General features: G+C 44.9%; 1 protein-coding gene across 6 annotated transcripts in view; it reads right to left on the bottom strand.

Annotated features, from left to right (window-relative positions):
- Positions 1 to 8,686, bottom strand: part of ARHGAP44 (Rho GTPase activating protein 44) — a 160,853-nt gene extending 152,167 nt beyond the window's left edge. For 3 of the 6 annotated variants that reach the window (XM_036067681.2, XM_036067682.2, XM_036067685.2), the window contains exon 1: positions 8,265 to 8,686. In XM_036067681.2, the coding sequence (XP_035923574.1) occupies positions 8,265 to 8,317 (53 nt within the window). In that variant the 5' untranslated portion in view covers positions 8,318 to 8,686. The remainder of the gene's footprint in view (positions 1 to 8,264) is intronic. The other 3 variants (XM_036067683.2, XM_036067684.2, XM_036067686.2) reach the window with 2 other exon arrangements.
- Between the last annotated feature and the right edge of the window lie 7,076 nt (positions 8,687 to 15,762).

Below are 15,762 nucleotides of genomic sequence, written 5' to 3'. Positions count from 1 at the left end.
ATCATAGTCAAATAAGATTGATTGCAGGGAGACAAGGAGAGCTCAATATTAGAAAATCTGTAGGGGGTCAAACTCATAAAACACAAGTTCTTCAAGGGTAGGAACTCTATTGCTGGTGTATCCCCAGTGAAAACAATGTCTGGAACATAGTAAGTGCTCAATAACGAATTTACAGCATAAATTGCTGAGTGAATATAGTTGAAGGGAAAAGATATGATGATCTTTAAAGACCATGAGAATACATTTAATCAAATTTAACTTTGGCGCCAAAGAAAAACCCAAAGTAAAAGAATAAAATTATGTAATAGGTAACGTGATTAAAAAACAAAATCTCTTGAGCCAATTATCATGCATTTCCATGAAGGATAGTAAAAAGACATGGAAGCCTACTTATTGCCCCAATAACTTAACACTGTTCTGTAAGTCCTAGACAATGCGATTAGACAAGAAAATAAGTATAAATACTGGTGAGGAAGAAGCAAAATGATTATTTGCAGAAAATATTAATGTCTACCTGGAAAAGTTGATAGCCTCAATTTTTGTAAAAAGTATTTAAAACTAATGAGATTGTTTAGGACAGTGGTTGTTAAGACAATTACACAAAAATCAATAGCTTTCTTACATTCCACCAATAAAGAGTAAAAAAAAAAAAAAAAGAAGGCAAGAGTTGTGACAATGACAAATTACCTAAAAACAAAAGCAAAATCGTGCAAGACTTAAACAGACAAACCTGATTTTATAGGATCATAAACAGACTTGAATAAGCATACCCTATTCCCACAGGGGAAGAATTCTCCGCATACTCACTAACATAAAATTGTCAATCTCCTCCATCTTAATACATTCACTTATAAAAATGCCGAGGAAAAAAAATAAACAGGTAAGCAAAGCTAAGGAAACATAAGCAATTCTAATTTATAAGGCAATAATGTGTAGATTAGCTGTGGTAAAGGCACAACAAGATCCTCAGGCAAAGCTGTTGAGTTCTAATTGCCAAGCCAAGGAGTTGCCCTGGAGAAGCTGAGATTTGGGAACCAGACCAACTCCACTGCTCCTCCCACCCAAAGCATGGGACATCAACCCACCACTGCTCGCCTGGGCAGGTGGGCCTACCTCACATTCCTGCCAACTGACAGGTCAAGAGAACAAATTAGAAATCCTAGAAACAGATCCAAGTAGGTGAAACCTTTTAGTACATGATGACACTTCAATACAGTGGGACTGAACCACATTATTCAAGTTGATAGTAGGGTAACTACTTGGGGTTTCTAAAAGATTTTATTTATTCATTTGAGAGAGTGCATACACGAACAGGAGGGAGGGGCAGAGGGAGAAAGAATCCCAAACAGACTCCCCACTGAGCACAGAGCCCTACGCAGGGCTCGATCCCATGACCCTGAGATCCTGACCTGAGCCCAAATCAAGTTGGACGCTCAATCGACTGAGCCACCCAGGCACTCCCCTTTTTTTTTTTAAAGGAAAATTAGATGTGACACCCTAGTCATGTCATACACCAAAATTAATGACTGATGAATTTAAAGTCTGATGGTAAAATTAAATCACATAAATGGTAATGAAAACGTATGAATTTTTATGTAATCTCAGGCTGGGGAAAACATTCCTAAGCATAATATTTAAGCACAAACCATAAATTGATAGACTTTAGATCACAAAATATTATAAAAGACATAAAATATAAAAGGCAAAGAAACTACAGGGAGATGGGTGGGCATATGACAAAGCACAAATATGCTTAATATATTAAAAATTACCTAAAAATCAATAGGAAAACAGTTATGACATGACTTTAGAAAAATGGGCAAGACATATGCAGGCAGTTCAGAAAAGGGAAGAAACGTCCAGTCAACTTAAAAAATGCCCTGCGTCACTGGAAATTGAAAGAGAAGCAAAGAGGTTTTTCATTTATGCATTAACAAAGTTGTGATATTACTTCCTAAGAGGGTTAGGGGGAAGAAATTGGCAATTCTGCTGAGGATGTAAATATAACACGTGTGTATGTTTGGATGTATAAAATATACATTCAGGTGGTCTTAAAAACTCACATGGTCTTTGACCCAGAAATTCCACTTCTAAGACTTCATGCTAGGAAAGTAAACTAACGAAAAGTATTTGCTACGTGATTAGCAAAAGGAAATTGGTTGACTGTGGTGGAATATTATGTACCCTTGAAAAATTATACTATAGATATATAGTTGTTGACAAATAGTTGTTGAAACGAGGTGATATTCAAGATGTAACACAGGAGGATAAAGCAGATTGCAAAAGAATAGACAGGATATGGTCTCTATCTCTTTTTTAAGAATACATGCCTATTAAAAACATAGAAAATGATATTCAAAATATTAAATGTGGTCCCCAGGTAGTGAGATTACTGGTCATGTTTTTCCTTCTTGCCCATCTATAAGTTTCTAAATTTCCTACCATAAACAAATATCATTTATGTAACCCAAAAGAAAGTTAAAAAAAGTAAATTGAATTCTGTGGGAAAATAAACATTTACTCTAAAAATAAACTCTAAAGTTGGAAAATGAAAGCAAAAACATCTGCTTTCCGGACAGAAAGGATAGTTTTAAATTGCTAGATGGCCACGTGCTTCCCAGGGGCGGTGGGGTCCCAGGTTCCAGCGTACTGAGATGCCCAGCATGCAATGAGAGCGCCCCTTGCTCTCCTCCTCTCCCCACAACCTTCTCTCTGACCTACGCCTGACTCGACGCAGAGCTGAAGCACGATTTTATTATTTGCTGTCATTACCAATATAGCATTTGAAATCCACTGTTCATTATTAATAAGAGGGATGCCTACTAATCCCCTCGAAAAGGGCCAACCCTAAATTACTGTTTTACTCACACGGCTGCTGATGCACTTTCTCTAGAGGCAAAAGAAAAAAAAAAGTGGTCCTTATCACCCACCCTGAAGAATACTAATGAATACTGATACATTTCCTTGGTGGAGGTGAAGTGGGAGGGGATGTCATTAATTGCTGGTGAAGAGAACGGGTCTCTCGCAATGACTTGCAGGTCTGGGGTAACAGCATTCTGCAGGAAGCCCTGCCAGCCTTACACGGATTGCTGAGAGCCGCCCAGCAGAAGGCTGAGAGCCGGCAGGTCTGCACAGTAAGGAGCTCAGAAGACGCCCGCAAAGAATATTCTCTCCAGATTTGCTAGCCTGCTCATCAATTGGTGAGTACATCCTGTTATTTCACATATATATACCAGAGCGGGTGGCAAGACATGAGCTTCCATAAAACTTGAATGAAAAACTTCGCGCTGAGACCTCATAAACGTGCACGGTGCTCCTTGCAGGGACCAGTGTGGGTCTGCCCAGCCCTGTGGGGCTGGCTAATAGGAGGACGTACAGGGCCTGCGTTGGTCTGACACAGGTCCGGCTCACGGGGCATCCATAATAGGTGGGGAACGAAGCCTTCCGATGATTAATTTAGAATCGGTTCTGACTTTGCCCCCGATGTCCTATGGACCGGGTCAGGGCTCTTAGGAGGCGTGCTGATGGGCAAGGCTGTGTCTCAGAGAAACCTTCAAGGAACAGATGCTCCTCGGCTTGGCTGTTTTAACCTAGAGGCTCTGCATCCTCAGCATCCAGCTCGGTCTGCCTGGCCTGCTGCATCTCCATCCCGAGAGCTGCATAGTGGCAAAGATGCTCAGCCAAGCTGTGCACCAAAAACCAAGCCCACCCGGGGCTGCATGCTGAGCAGTCTAGGAATGGAAAGTGGGGCTCTAGACAGAACTGTCTTCCGCTCCCAGCTCAGAGCCTCCAAAACCAAATAATCCAACCTGACTGCCCTGCTCTTGGAACGTCCATGCCCCCCTCCTGCACTTCCATTGCTCCTTGCCTACTCCCAGACACCACGAACATCACCCATTGTCACAGAGGGGCACGGTGCCCATTCAGAGCAACCACGGGACAATGGCCGTCACAACCTAAGAAGCCCTTTATGCTTAAGAGGCCAGGAGGACTGAGTGGGCAACAAGAGAAAAATGACAACGAACTTCATCAACCATTTGCTCAGCACTTGATGTGAGCCAGCCTCCCTTCAACCTCATAACGGTCCTCTAAAGTGGGGGCTACTGGGACCCCCATTGTGCAGACTTGGGTGGGGGAGATGGGAGAAATATCCTCTTCACCAGATCAAGGTGCCAGTTTAACTTCTCTTGTGTCTTGCAGTGAGCAGGTCTCTAAATTTCCGCTCAGGGCTTTATTCCACCCAACACAAACCAGTGCCACTTCCAAGAAAAATGGTATGCCTTTCAGGGTGCTTCTCACCCCAGCAACCAACAGATGCCCTTGAAGGTACAAAATGGCATATAAATCAGGCATGAACTAATCCCAGGAGTTTCTCCCGCCTCTGAATTGCTTTGCACGACTTCCGGATCCACAACACCTGGACCTTTGGCTCCCTTATTCATTCGGTTGTCAAAGAATTTCAGAGAACCTACTGTATGCCAGGTGTTAGGGCAGTTAGCTGTCCCTGCCCACAACGAACCTGAAGTCCAGAGGGCAAAATAAACAAGATAAAAATTGCGATACAACTTAAAAACAGCATGCCTTTAGAATACAGATTCCAAGAGAATGGGAATTTTGTCTACTCTGCGCTGTAATGTTTCTTGAACTCCAGCAGCGCCCGGCACAGAGCATTCAATAAATATTTACTGAATGAATGAAAAAATGGATGAACATATGGGTGCGTGCACGCCATAATGCATGTAACCCAGTAGTGATGATAGCGTTTGTCCAAAGATGCCTACAGCCGCTCTTGATTCAGCATTTCCTAGTGCAGAACGCGGTACAAGGCACATGGGGGCCCAGCCTTGCAGGGCCAGGGAATGCTTCCCAAAGGACGGAGTGAAATGAAGACATTGAAAGTGGAAAATTCAAAGCAGAAGGAACCTGTGCAGAGAATGGAGAAGCACACCCAGGAGGAGATGAAGCTCTTCCCAGTTAAAGGCAATGGGTTTTATAAACTCTCTTCACAGCCACTGAATGCCCTCTCTACTCAGATGTGAGCACTTAGGGGGAAAATACTACTAACTCCATGGTGGACACTGAAGCACAGATACTCCTATGTTGTTCAAGTGACTGGAGCTAGTCCCGAGCAGCTCTATATTCAGAACTCCAGAACCTACAACTTCCGGAAGGCAAGTGGGTAAAGAGCTATGGGGAGGGGCGCCTGGGTGGCTCAGTCGGTTAAGCGGCTGCCTTCGGCTCAGGTCATGATCCCAGGGTCTTGGGATCGAGCCCCGCATCGGGCTCCCTGCTCAGTGGGGAGCCTGCTTCTCCCTCTCCTCCCCGCTCAGTGTTCTTACTCGCTATCTCTGTCTCTCGCTCTCAAATAAATAAAATCTTAAAAAAAAAAAAAAAAAAAGAGGTATGGGGAGGAGCGACCCCCACACCTATTGCCTGTCTTCCCTCAAAGACAGGAAAGCCATCACTTTCCAGACACCCAAGGACAAGAATCCAGTGGCTTACCAAAGCAACTCCATAAAGCAACCCAAACATTCAATCCGACGGCTTCTACGGATTCAAGAAATTAAAAAGCAATGCTAACCTCCTGCCTCACTGCAGTCTCAGGAAGTCAAAGTAAATGCTGTCCCTTTAATTTACCTTTTTATTTACCGTGGATGCTACAGTGAATGGTTTTAATCTTTTCAATAAGCATGAATTGAGCATCAACTGTCTACAAGGCATTGGGCTATAGACACCATACAATGGCGGTCAATACATTCTATTGGAGGCAGACAAGAAGACAAAAGATGAAAGCTAGGAGCATTTCAGAGCGAGGGGCACGGTGACAACCTTGAACAGGATGAGGGGTTAGACAGTGAATGGTGGAGGGTGGCCTCTCGAAGGCCTCTGAGCTAAGACCTGAATGATGAAGAACAGGCATATGGGCAGCGCAAGGGGGAAAACAGCAAGAACAAAGCCCCCAGACGGAAATGAGCTTGGGGTGTTCGGGGCAAGGAAGGCCACTGCGGCTGGGGCACAGTGAATGAAGAGCGGGTAGGACAGAATGCGTATGGAAAGACAAGGAGGAGTCAAGTCGGTAAGGTCTGATAGGCCCCCAGAAAGATCTGGGACGCTAAGTGCAAGGAGATGCCACTGGAAACTCTTAAGCAGCAAAGAAACATGAACTGATTTTTGCTTTAAAAAGTTCACTCTAAAGGTCATCAAAACGGATACGTATTAGCGAGACAGGGGTGGACTGGCCCTCACTTTCCCTGGCGCGTAACACAACAGATACCATCTGATAAAGACAGCATTCATCCGCCAGCATCCACCAGAGTCCCGACAAACAAGTGGAAAGTACCACTCTCTTGGTGACCAGTTGCTTGGACTTCCAAGAATGTGCTTTCAAATAAGCTCACTTATTCTGAAGCCCAGCGTCCCCTCTTCCTGGGTCATTCCCTCTGTGGAGGAGGGTTAAAAAAAAAAAAAAAAAAGGTTCTATGCCCAAGGCTCATAAATCTCACCACTTTGAAAGACGCCCTGGAAAGAGAAAGAAGAGTTGGTTGGTTTCCGGCGCGCCAGGGAGAAAGCCTGAATACCTTGCTCACATTTCCATTCAAGCACTGAACTGAAACCCCAAGACCAAGCAGGACCAGCAATCCCAGTTTATGGTGGGGGCGGGGGGGGGTGGGCTCCTGATCGCTTTAGAAAGAAATCAAGATATTCAAGACAGGTCAGCTCGACGGTCATCTGCTAAACGACCAGGACAGGAAAACACTATTTCAGTGTCCAACATATCAGAAAAGCAGCCCACGTGAGGATCTATCTGTGGCCATACCATGCCAGAAATCTGGGCTAATCTGACTCTGCTATTCATAAATTCTCCCTCATGTGAAAGCCCATGTGTTTGGGAAAGGGAAATGAATCCAAGTCAATTTTAGACATTGTTACTTGGAAACCATCTGGAGTCCCTGGAAGCAGAAGAAACCACCGCATCCCCTGCCCTCGGATGCCCACCAGAATTAGGGCAGTATGCTTACCTGGGAGTTTCGCCGGCCCTATTCCCCAGGGATGTCCCCACCCCCACCCTGCCAGATGCCAGCCAGGCTCCACTACCCACCCCAGAAAGGTATTTGGTTTCCGCGTAAACCTAGTGGAGAGCCCTCCATGTGTGGAGCCTGCTCTTGAACTGCACCCAAGGCTGGGTTCTCAGCTTTCCACTTTGCTTTAGAAAACTGCACACCTGAATTCCTCGGCCACACAGCAGCAAGGGAAATCCCTCCCCAGGAGCAGAAGTTCCATGAAAAATCCCCTCTACCCAACACCCCTGTGTTCACAGCATGTCTAGCTTTGGAAGAGACCCACCAGAATCCTTATGTAACGTTAATAGATGTTGGCACCCTGCAGAGCGGCTCCTGGAGACACTAGCCCAGATGTAGCCCATTTTCGAGGCAATGACAGCAGGCTGGGTCCTGCAGCTTCCTAGGGCCCGGCTCTTCCTGACTGTAGGGCCTCTCTGTTCCCCTCCCCTACCTGGCTGTGATCCTCCGCTTATCTCATCTTCCAGAGGAGTTGGACCTCCCTTTCTGCAGGCTCCCTCCCTCTGCTGAAATCAGTCTTAGGACCAAGCCGACAGCAGCGCCATTCCACCAGCACCTTCCCTGCCCCCTCTCCCCCTCACCCCTTCAGATCCCCTCTCCAACACCTATGGCCTTAAGAAACCCGGCCAATGAAGAGATCCAGAATCTCGTACAGTCATAGTCCCAGAAAACAAACACGGCAGGAGGCGCAGGCTCAGCTCTGCCAAGCCGACCAGGCCCAACACTTCCCCCCGGACCCCCCGGGAAGCCTGAACTCGGCGCAGGGGAGGGAATCTTCGGAGAGCGACTGCGGGTCGGCTGCCTCCAGCACAATCAGAGCAAACACCTGTTTCCAGGAAGCCAGGCGGCCGGGGGCGGGGTGGGGGGGGGGCAAGAGGGGAGTCCCGGGGAAAGGCAGGGAGGACAGGGTGAAGGGGCAGCCGGGGACGCAGGTAAAGGATGCGTCACACTTTGCGCTTGGCAACCGGAGCCCGGGCGCAGCGGGCAGAGCCAGAGAAGGGCTCCCGGGGCTGGGAAGTTCCGAGAGGAGGGGTCGCGCCCGCGAGCAGTCCCGGAGGGGCCGGCGCAGGGGCAGGCACGGCGGGGAGGGAGGGAAGGAGGGAAGGGAGGCCGGGAGGCCGGGGGGGCTCCATCACCTGCGCGCCCGGCGGCGGCAGCCTCGCCGGCGCGCACCGGGGAACCTACCTGCCCACCGTCTGGTTGGCCAGCTGGCGCATGCGATTGAACTGCTTCTTCATCGTGGCCCCGCTGCCGCGCTGGCCCGGGAGCTGGGCAAGGACGGAGCAGCCCGGAGCCCGCCGCAGGTTACATGGCTCCCGCGCCGAGCCTCCCGGGCGGCGGCGGCGGCACTGCGGAGCCTCCGGGAGCCGTCTGGCCCGCGCGCGCGGCTCCCTCCCCAGGGCACCGCCGCCTACTCCTCCGCCCGCCGCGGCGCCCGCTGCCGCATCCTCCTCACGCGCGCCGCCGCGCCTGCATGGTGACGCCCGCGGCCGCCCTCCGCGCCGGCCAGGTCCGCCCGGCCGCCTGCCCCCAGCCCCTCTCCGGCGCGGGGACCCGGGAGTCTCCGCAGGCTGCTGGCCGGCTGGCCGGGTGGTCCCCGCTGCGCCTGTGCGGCGGGCGCCGTGCATTCTGGGACTTGTAGTCCTGCGACCCGCTGCCCACCTTTCCGCGTGCAAAGTTTGCAAGGACCGAGGTGCTCGGCGGGCGGGTGGGGAGGAATGCTTTGCACTGTAGCACTCCAGGAAGGGAGAGGTTTCGACGCTTTAAAAATAGCAAAGTGGAACCAAGACTACAACAGCAAAGAAGGAAAGTGAGCATCTGTCTTCCATTGTATTTTAAGTGAATGTGAGGCATGGCTGTTTTGAATTCACAGGAAGGAGATTTATGCAGGCGGGTACGTGGCTCATAAAATTGCATAAGGCCACCTGATACTTGTTGAGGTGCCTAGTTAAGCTCCGCGGGCCCAGGGCCTGACCGAGCATAGCATGCATCCCAGAAGTTTCGTCCTTAATTTTTACCAAACACAAGAGGTAACCAGAGCCAAAATAGAAGAAGGGTGTAAGAATAGTGTTACCTACCGTGCCTATGGAACCAGACTGACTGGGGCAACTTTCTTGTATGACTTAGATTCCAGTCTCATAACTGTTCCCATTTCCCTTGCACCTCCGGGGGACCAAGGGGCATCAGCTGTGGCAGGCCTGGAACAGTCTACACAGCAGTTTCCCATTGGCATCAGTTGGCTCCTTGAAAAGGGGTCCTGACCTTCTTTGTGCAGGCTCCATCCTTAGGAAAAAGATAGGTGATTGCAATTAGGTTTTTTTTTAATTATTATTTTTTTTAAAGATTTTATTTATTTGAGAGAGAGAGCATGAGAGGGAGAAGCAGACTCCCTACTGAGCAGGGAGCCCGATGCAGGACTCGATCCCGGGACTCCAGGATCATGACCTGAGCCGAAGGCAGTCGCTCAACCAACTGAGCCACCCAGGCGCCCGCAATTAGGTTTTATCATCCCCCTGTCAAGTAGTCGGGTGGTAGGGGCTTTGGATCAGATAAGAGTTCGTATATTGGACTTCTAAACACCAATTATATAACCTTTGGAAAAAATTACATAATCTCTGTAAGCCTTGGTTTTCCCATCTCTAATAGAGAAATAATATTGCCCGGTAGGTAGCAAAGATAGAGAACTATTTGCTAAATTACCACTAATTAAATAACATACATTTCTATGTAGTACATTATGTCATATTCGTTTACTACAAATATGATTATAGTTAGCATAATAGAGCAGAATGCCATTCCTACAACAGAATTACTAATCTGATAAATGAAAGAACTTTTTCGCAGTGGTGTATTTTGCATATGTTGATTATAGTTGCAAGATGTCCTAAATATGGTTCAAAGTATCTTGCTGGCCTGCTGAACAAAAGATGGTTTGAGGCAAGTCTTGGCTGAATGAACATGAGATCTTTAATTAATTGTGAATTTAGCCTCTGCTTATTAGGTCAGGCAGCTCCAGCCAATTAATAAGTGAAGGCATGATGTGCTTAGTTTTATACAAACTGACATTACGTCCACTTTGAGATATTTTTAACAACCAAGACACAGCATGGTATTTAAATGTATAAATAAGAGATATTAAAAGTCACTGTATGACTTTTAGCAACACTATCTCTAACATCTAGAACTGCACTGTCCCATACAGTAGCCACCAATCGCAGGCGGCTATTGAAATTTAATTAAAATTAAATGAAATTAAAAATTTAATTCCTCAGTCATCCTAGCCACATCATAAGTGCCTAATAGCCACACGGGCTGTATTGGACAGTCTAATATAGAATATTCCTATCCTCTCAGAAAGTTCTACCGGGGGTGGGGGGAGGTGGTGCCTGGGTGGTTCGGCTGGTTAAGCATCTGCCTTTGGCTCAGTTAAGCATCTGCCTTTGGCTCAGATCATGATCCCACGGTCCTGGGATCAAGTCCCGCAATGGGCTCCCTGCTCAGTGGGGAGCCTGCTTCTCCCGCTCCTCCCCGCTCCTGTTCCCTCGTGCTCTCTCTGTCTCTCTCTCAAATAAATAAATAAAATCTTTAAAAAAAGAAAGCTCTATTGGACAACACTAGTACTAGGGAACTCTGTAAGACAATTCCAAAATCGTGTCAGTCTGTCTTCAATCCAGGGACATATCAGTTCTAAAAGGGGACTTTCTACTTATTCACAAACACAGTCTACCCTGCTAGAGTGTTTTGTTTTGTATTTTTTTAATTAACGGATGGCTTCTTTACATATTTCCTGTTCTCCTATGAGATTTTCCTCCACTCGGGAAGCAGCTCATGTTTTTTTCTTTCCTACCCAGGGACGGGATGACAGTGCAGAAAAAAGAGAAAGGGGTGTCAGGTCTACTCATCTGATCTTTCAAAGCAGGCTTCAGAAACACGTGTGAGAATAGACTTTTTAAAGAAAAGTGTCTTTGAGTTTCAGGAATACAGGCTTTGGAACTTTAATAGTCCATACCAAAAATGGTTGAGTCTGAAGAACACACCGTCCTGCCTTTTCTAGATAAAGAATTCCCAGGCTGTGAGGTGTTGAAGATGATGATAGGGGAGTGGAAGGGGAGAGAGGGCGAGGAAAAGGAGATGACTCCTGCAGAGATTTGATTATGGTTCAAAATTTCGCTGCCTGTACCTATGAAAAGGGATTATACTTCACCTTCCCGATGAGGTCAAGATCGATCATGCAATTCTCTTTGGACATAGAACATGCACAGGGTGATTGGTGCCACTCCTGAGCAGATTGGTAGGAGTCATTTTGTGATCCTCCCCCCTCCTTTTTTCAGTCTGCCTTATGACCAGCAATGACCCCATTAAGGGCTGCCGTGGATCAGAGTCACAACCATCCAGCGGGGGTGAAAAAGAATACCTTTGTGGTTATAAGTCAGAGGTCTGGGGATTATTTGTTATAGCAGCATAATCAAGTCTGAGCTGACTACTACAGAGCATACCTCTAAGGAAGATCACTTGCTCCTGGCTCCTTCCCATGGTCAAAAAAAAAAAAAAAAACAAACTTCAGTTTGGTTCAGGGAGGCTGGAGGTAACTCTATCAGGAAGCTGTAGTACAGGACCTTTGCATCACTTCTTCCATGGGAAGGCTAGTAGTGGCAAAGCTCACAGAGACCCTGTGCCTTTGAAGGCCCAGGGGCAGTAAGGATACCCATGTGGAGTGCCCAAAGTCCCTAACCCCAGTCCTCGGGTGGCTCCAGAGTTCCCTGCACCAAGCCATGTGCAAGGGTTTGTATACCATGAGGGTATACAAAAGTACCTGAACGAGCTGCGTGTTTTTGCCACTGGGATCGAAGATGACAAGAAAGCAAGCCACGGCCAAGATTTGGAATACAGAAGCTCCGAATTGCCAGAAATTAAATAAGAAGAGACTTCAAATTCAGTGCATTTGAAGGAGGAGAAGGGGAGGAGTGGAGAAGGAGGAGGAAAAGGAAGATGGAAGAGGGAAAGGGGGAGGGAAGAGAAAGGGAAAGAAGAGAAGGAGAAAGAAGGAAGAAGATTCTATTTCTTATATACTCGACTTTGATCTATGGAAGGATTTCACTTCCGGCTCCGTATTGCCCTTAAGTGCAGCCACATGACTTGCTTTGCCCGACCAAATATGGGCTTCTTACTTCCCTCAACAATGTGGTAGAACTATTTATCCGAGATGTGCTTCCTTTGAAATCCGATATGCCACTTAGGAGGCTCTGAATTAGAGTGGTTTTAGCATCTTCATTCTGAGTCCAAACATTCGGTCCAATGTGGGCATCAGCAGAGACGTGTGGTTATTTAAACATAACTTTAAATAAAGTTATATAAAATTAGAAATTCAGTTCCTCAACTACACTAGCCACTTTTCAAATACCCAAAGACCCTGTGTGGCTAGTGGCTACCATATCAGACAGCGTAAAATAGAACTTTCGCAACATCGTCACAGTAAATTCTTTTGGACAGCGCTAGTCTATAGAACAGAATTCAAAATACAGGATCCAGCAGAACAGAGAAAACTGAGCAGCAGGTGACAAAACTCAGTGTAATTATGGCCCGTTATTTTTTTTTTTTTGATCTCTCCAGGCTACTCTGCTCACCTACTACATGGGAGGTTGTAGTATAGAATCTCAAGCCATAAATTTTGGGGGATCAATGAATTGACCAAACAATTTGCTCAATAAACTGCTTTTGCCTGGGTATGCCTAAGCCTTCCAGCCTTTAAGACATCCCAAATAATATCCAGTGCTACGCTATAAATAAAGGGTATTACTTATCCTTTTTAGATTCCAATCACCTTTATACCTACAGGTATAAAATCTACACCATTGAGCCGTATCTGGTAAGTCTAAAGATTCTTTTAAACAAGGTGATAGATGTTGCCACCTTCGGGCAGTATCAGTTCCAATGTTTCAGCTTTCTTGGATCTGTACCCTGGCCAGAGCCTTATCATGGGCAGAGCGTATTTCCCTACCTAGTAACTTTGGACCCGACTGTGTGACTGACTCGGCCAATGGCACATGGGTAGAAGTGACCTATGTCACCTCCAGCCTGTGCATTATGAGGCTTTGTACATTTTCCCTTTGTCCTCTTCACCTTTTCCACCAACATTAAGAAGCACTTCACCTAGGTGCCCATCGTCTCTCACCTTGGGCTATTTAACAAACACTTGACGGGCGCCTGGGTGGCTCAGTTGGTTAAGCGACTGCCTTCGGCTCAGGTCATGATCCTGGAGTCCCTGGATCGAGTCCCACATCGGGCTCCCTGCTCGGCAGGGAGTCTGCTTCTCCCTCTGACCCTCCCCCCTCTCATGTGTTCTCTCTCATTCTCTCTCTCTCAAATAAATAAAATCTTTAAAAAAAAAAAAAATAAATAAAAAAAAAAAAAAAAAAAAAAAAAAAACACTTGTGGGGCAGACCACCGCTGAAATGAAAGAAGTAATTGATGAATTCACTTTAGGACAGGTTATTTTTAAAAGATAGATAAAGCTAATAGGTCTAAAGAAAGGGAAAAAGAAGCAAGACGGAGACACATCACCTTAGGAACGAGAAAAAGGATTTAATCATAGGTGCAAAAAAATTATGAGAGAATGTGCAATTTTATGTTTACTTATTTTAAAATAAGCTCTGTTTTCACTCGGGAAATATAAATTGCTACAGATGTTTCAAAAGTGGGCGGCAAGAATGAGTAGACCAAGAACACTAAAGAAATTGGAAACATTGTCACAGAATAACACTCTCCAAAGTAATCAGGCCCAGATAGTTTTATGGGGAGCTGTTTAAAAGATTCAAGGAACAGATTAATTCCTCTGCTATTTAAAGAGTTCCAGAACACAGAAATAGAATGAAAGCAACCCAATTCATTTTATGAAATTGGCTTAACCCTGTTACCTAACCTAATGAAGATAGCACAAACACAAAAACAACCTACCAATATCACTTACACAATAAAAATTGTGAATAAAACAAATTAACTAATAAAATGTTAATGAATAAATTCTGACAGCTTATGTGCTTATGTATAAATGCATATACATTTTAATGGTGTTTATTGAAGAATAAATAATTCAGATAGATTAAAAAATGAAAATCATGCATATTCTCGCTAACCAAGATAACATTATGAATTTATAAATATATTTCAAAAATGGAATCACACTTGTTAGGTCAATATGTTCTTTGCTGTCTTCTGTTATTCTAAATATCTCTATGATTAACACACTGGTGGCTGAAACTACACACATACTTATTTCCTTAAGATCAAAATTGAAGAATTAGAATTTCTGCACTATGTTTTTTTTTTTTTTAAAGATTTTATTTATTTTTTTGACAGAGAGAGACACAGTGAGAGAGGGAACACAAGCAGGGGGAGTGGGAGAGGGAGAAGCAGACTCCCCGCTGAGCAGGGAGCCCAATGCGGGGCTCGATCCCAGGACCCTGGGATCATGACCTGAGCTGAAGGCAGACGCTTGACAACTGAGCCACCCAGGCGCCCCTGCACTATGTTTTTTAAGCTTCTTTTGTATTGCCAAATTATTCCTCTAGATAAAAAATAAAAACATTTTGCAGGCCCACTTCTTGTGCATAAATTTTCTATTTTCCCCACACCCTGACCTACACTATTATACTTTTGATAATCTTGCCAGATGAGTAGATGAGAAATGGCATTATAGTGCTATTTTAATTTGCGTTTTTAAAAATCACATTAAGACATTTTGCCCACATGTTTCATGACTAGTCAGGTTTTCTTCTTCAATTAATTGCTGATTTCTTCATCTCCTCAGCCCATTTTTCTGTGATGGGCTTCCATATATTCTCAGTGATTTTTAAAAGCTCATAATAGGTAATAGAATTTCCAGAGCAGATGATGAAGAAATAAGCATAAAAATGTTAAAAAAAAAGAACTCAACATTTTGCAAAGCTGAAGAAAGGCTCAAGTCAAAATTAAAATAATTTACCAAGTGCCAGAAAATATTACTGTGGGGAGGGAAGGGGGAACCCCATACACATCTTGGTAAAACTTCTGAATTTCAAAGATAACATGCTGTACTGTATATTTGAAAGTTGCTAAGGGTAAATCTTAAGAGTTCTCATCACAAGAAAAAAAAATTATAACTATGTATGGAATAAGTATAATGAGACTTACTGTAGTGATCATTCTGCAATATATACTTACAGCAACTCATTATATTGCACACCTGAAACTAATATAATGTCATATGTCAATTACATGTCAATTTTTAAAACCAAAAACAGCAACAAACAAGAAAAGATACAAGCATATATAGGTACTATTCAGAGAGAAGTTTGTGAAGAAAAAAGCTGATTCTCTTGTACCTGTAACACTCAATGCCAATAAAATTTGGAACCACATTTCCAGAGCTCCAACAGAAACAGGTTGTGGCTCAAATGCAACTCAAAAAGTTTGTACCTGGTCCAACATTCACAAACAATGGCAAAAGAAAGTTATTTTTAAACATGTAATGACTGGAAAGGTTTATTGGCCGCCCATTCTCTAAACTATATTACTAAAAAAATCATTCCTTCCAAAAGAAGTAAAAAATCAAAATAAAGAGCAAGACAGAACGATTTCTGCATGATCTTGGGGGGAGACAATGATTTCTTGAACATGACACTAAAAACTCTCACCTTAAAGGAAA

The sequence above is a fragment of the Halichoerus grypus genome, chromosome 2, assembly GCF_964656455.1.
Source record: "Halichoerus grypus chromosome 2, mHalGry1.hap1.1, whole genome shotgun sequence".
Taxonomy (NCBI): Eukaryota; Metazoa; Chordata; class Mammalia; order Carnivora; family Phocidae; genus Halichoerus; species Halichoerus grypus.
The sequence above is the reverse complement of the archived record's forward strand: the minus strand, read 5'-3'. Positions and strand labels throughout refer to the sequence as shown.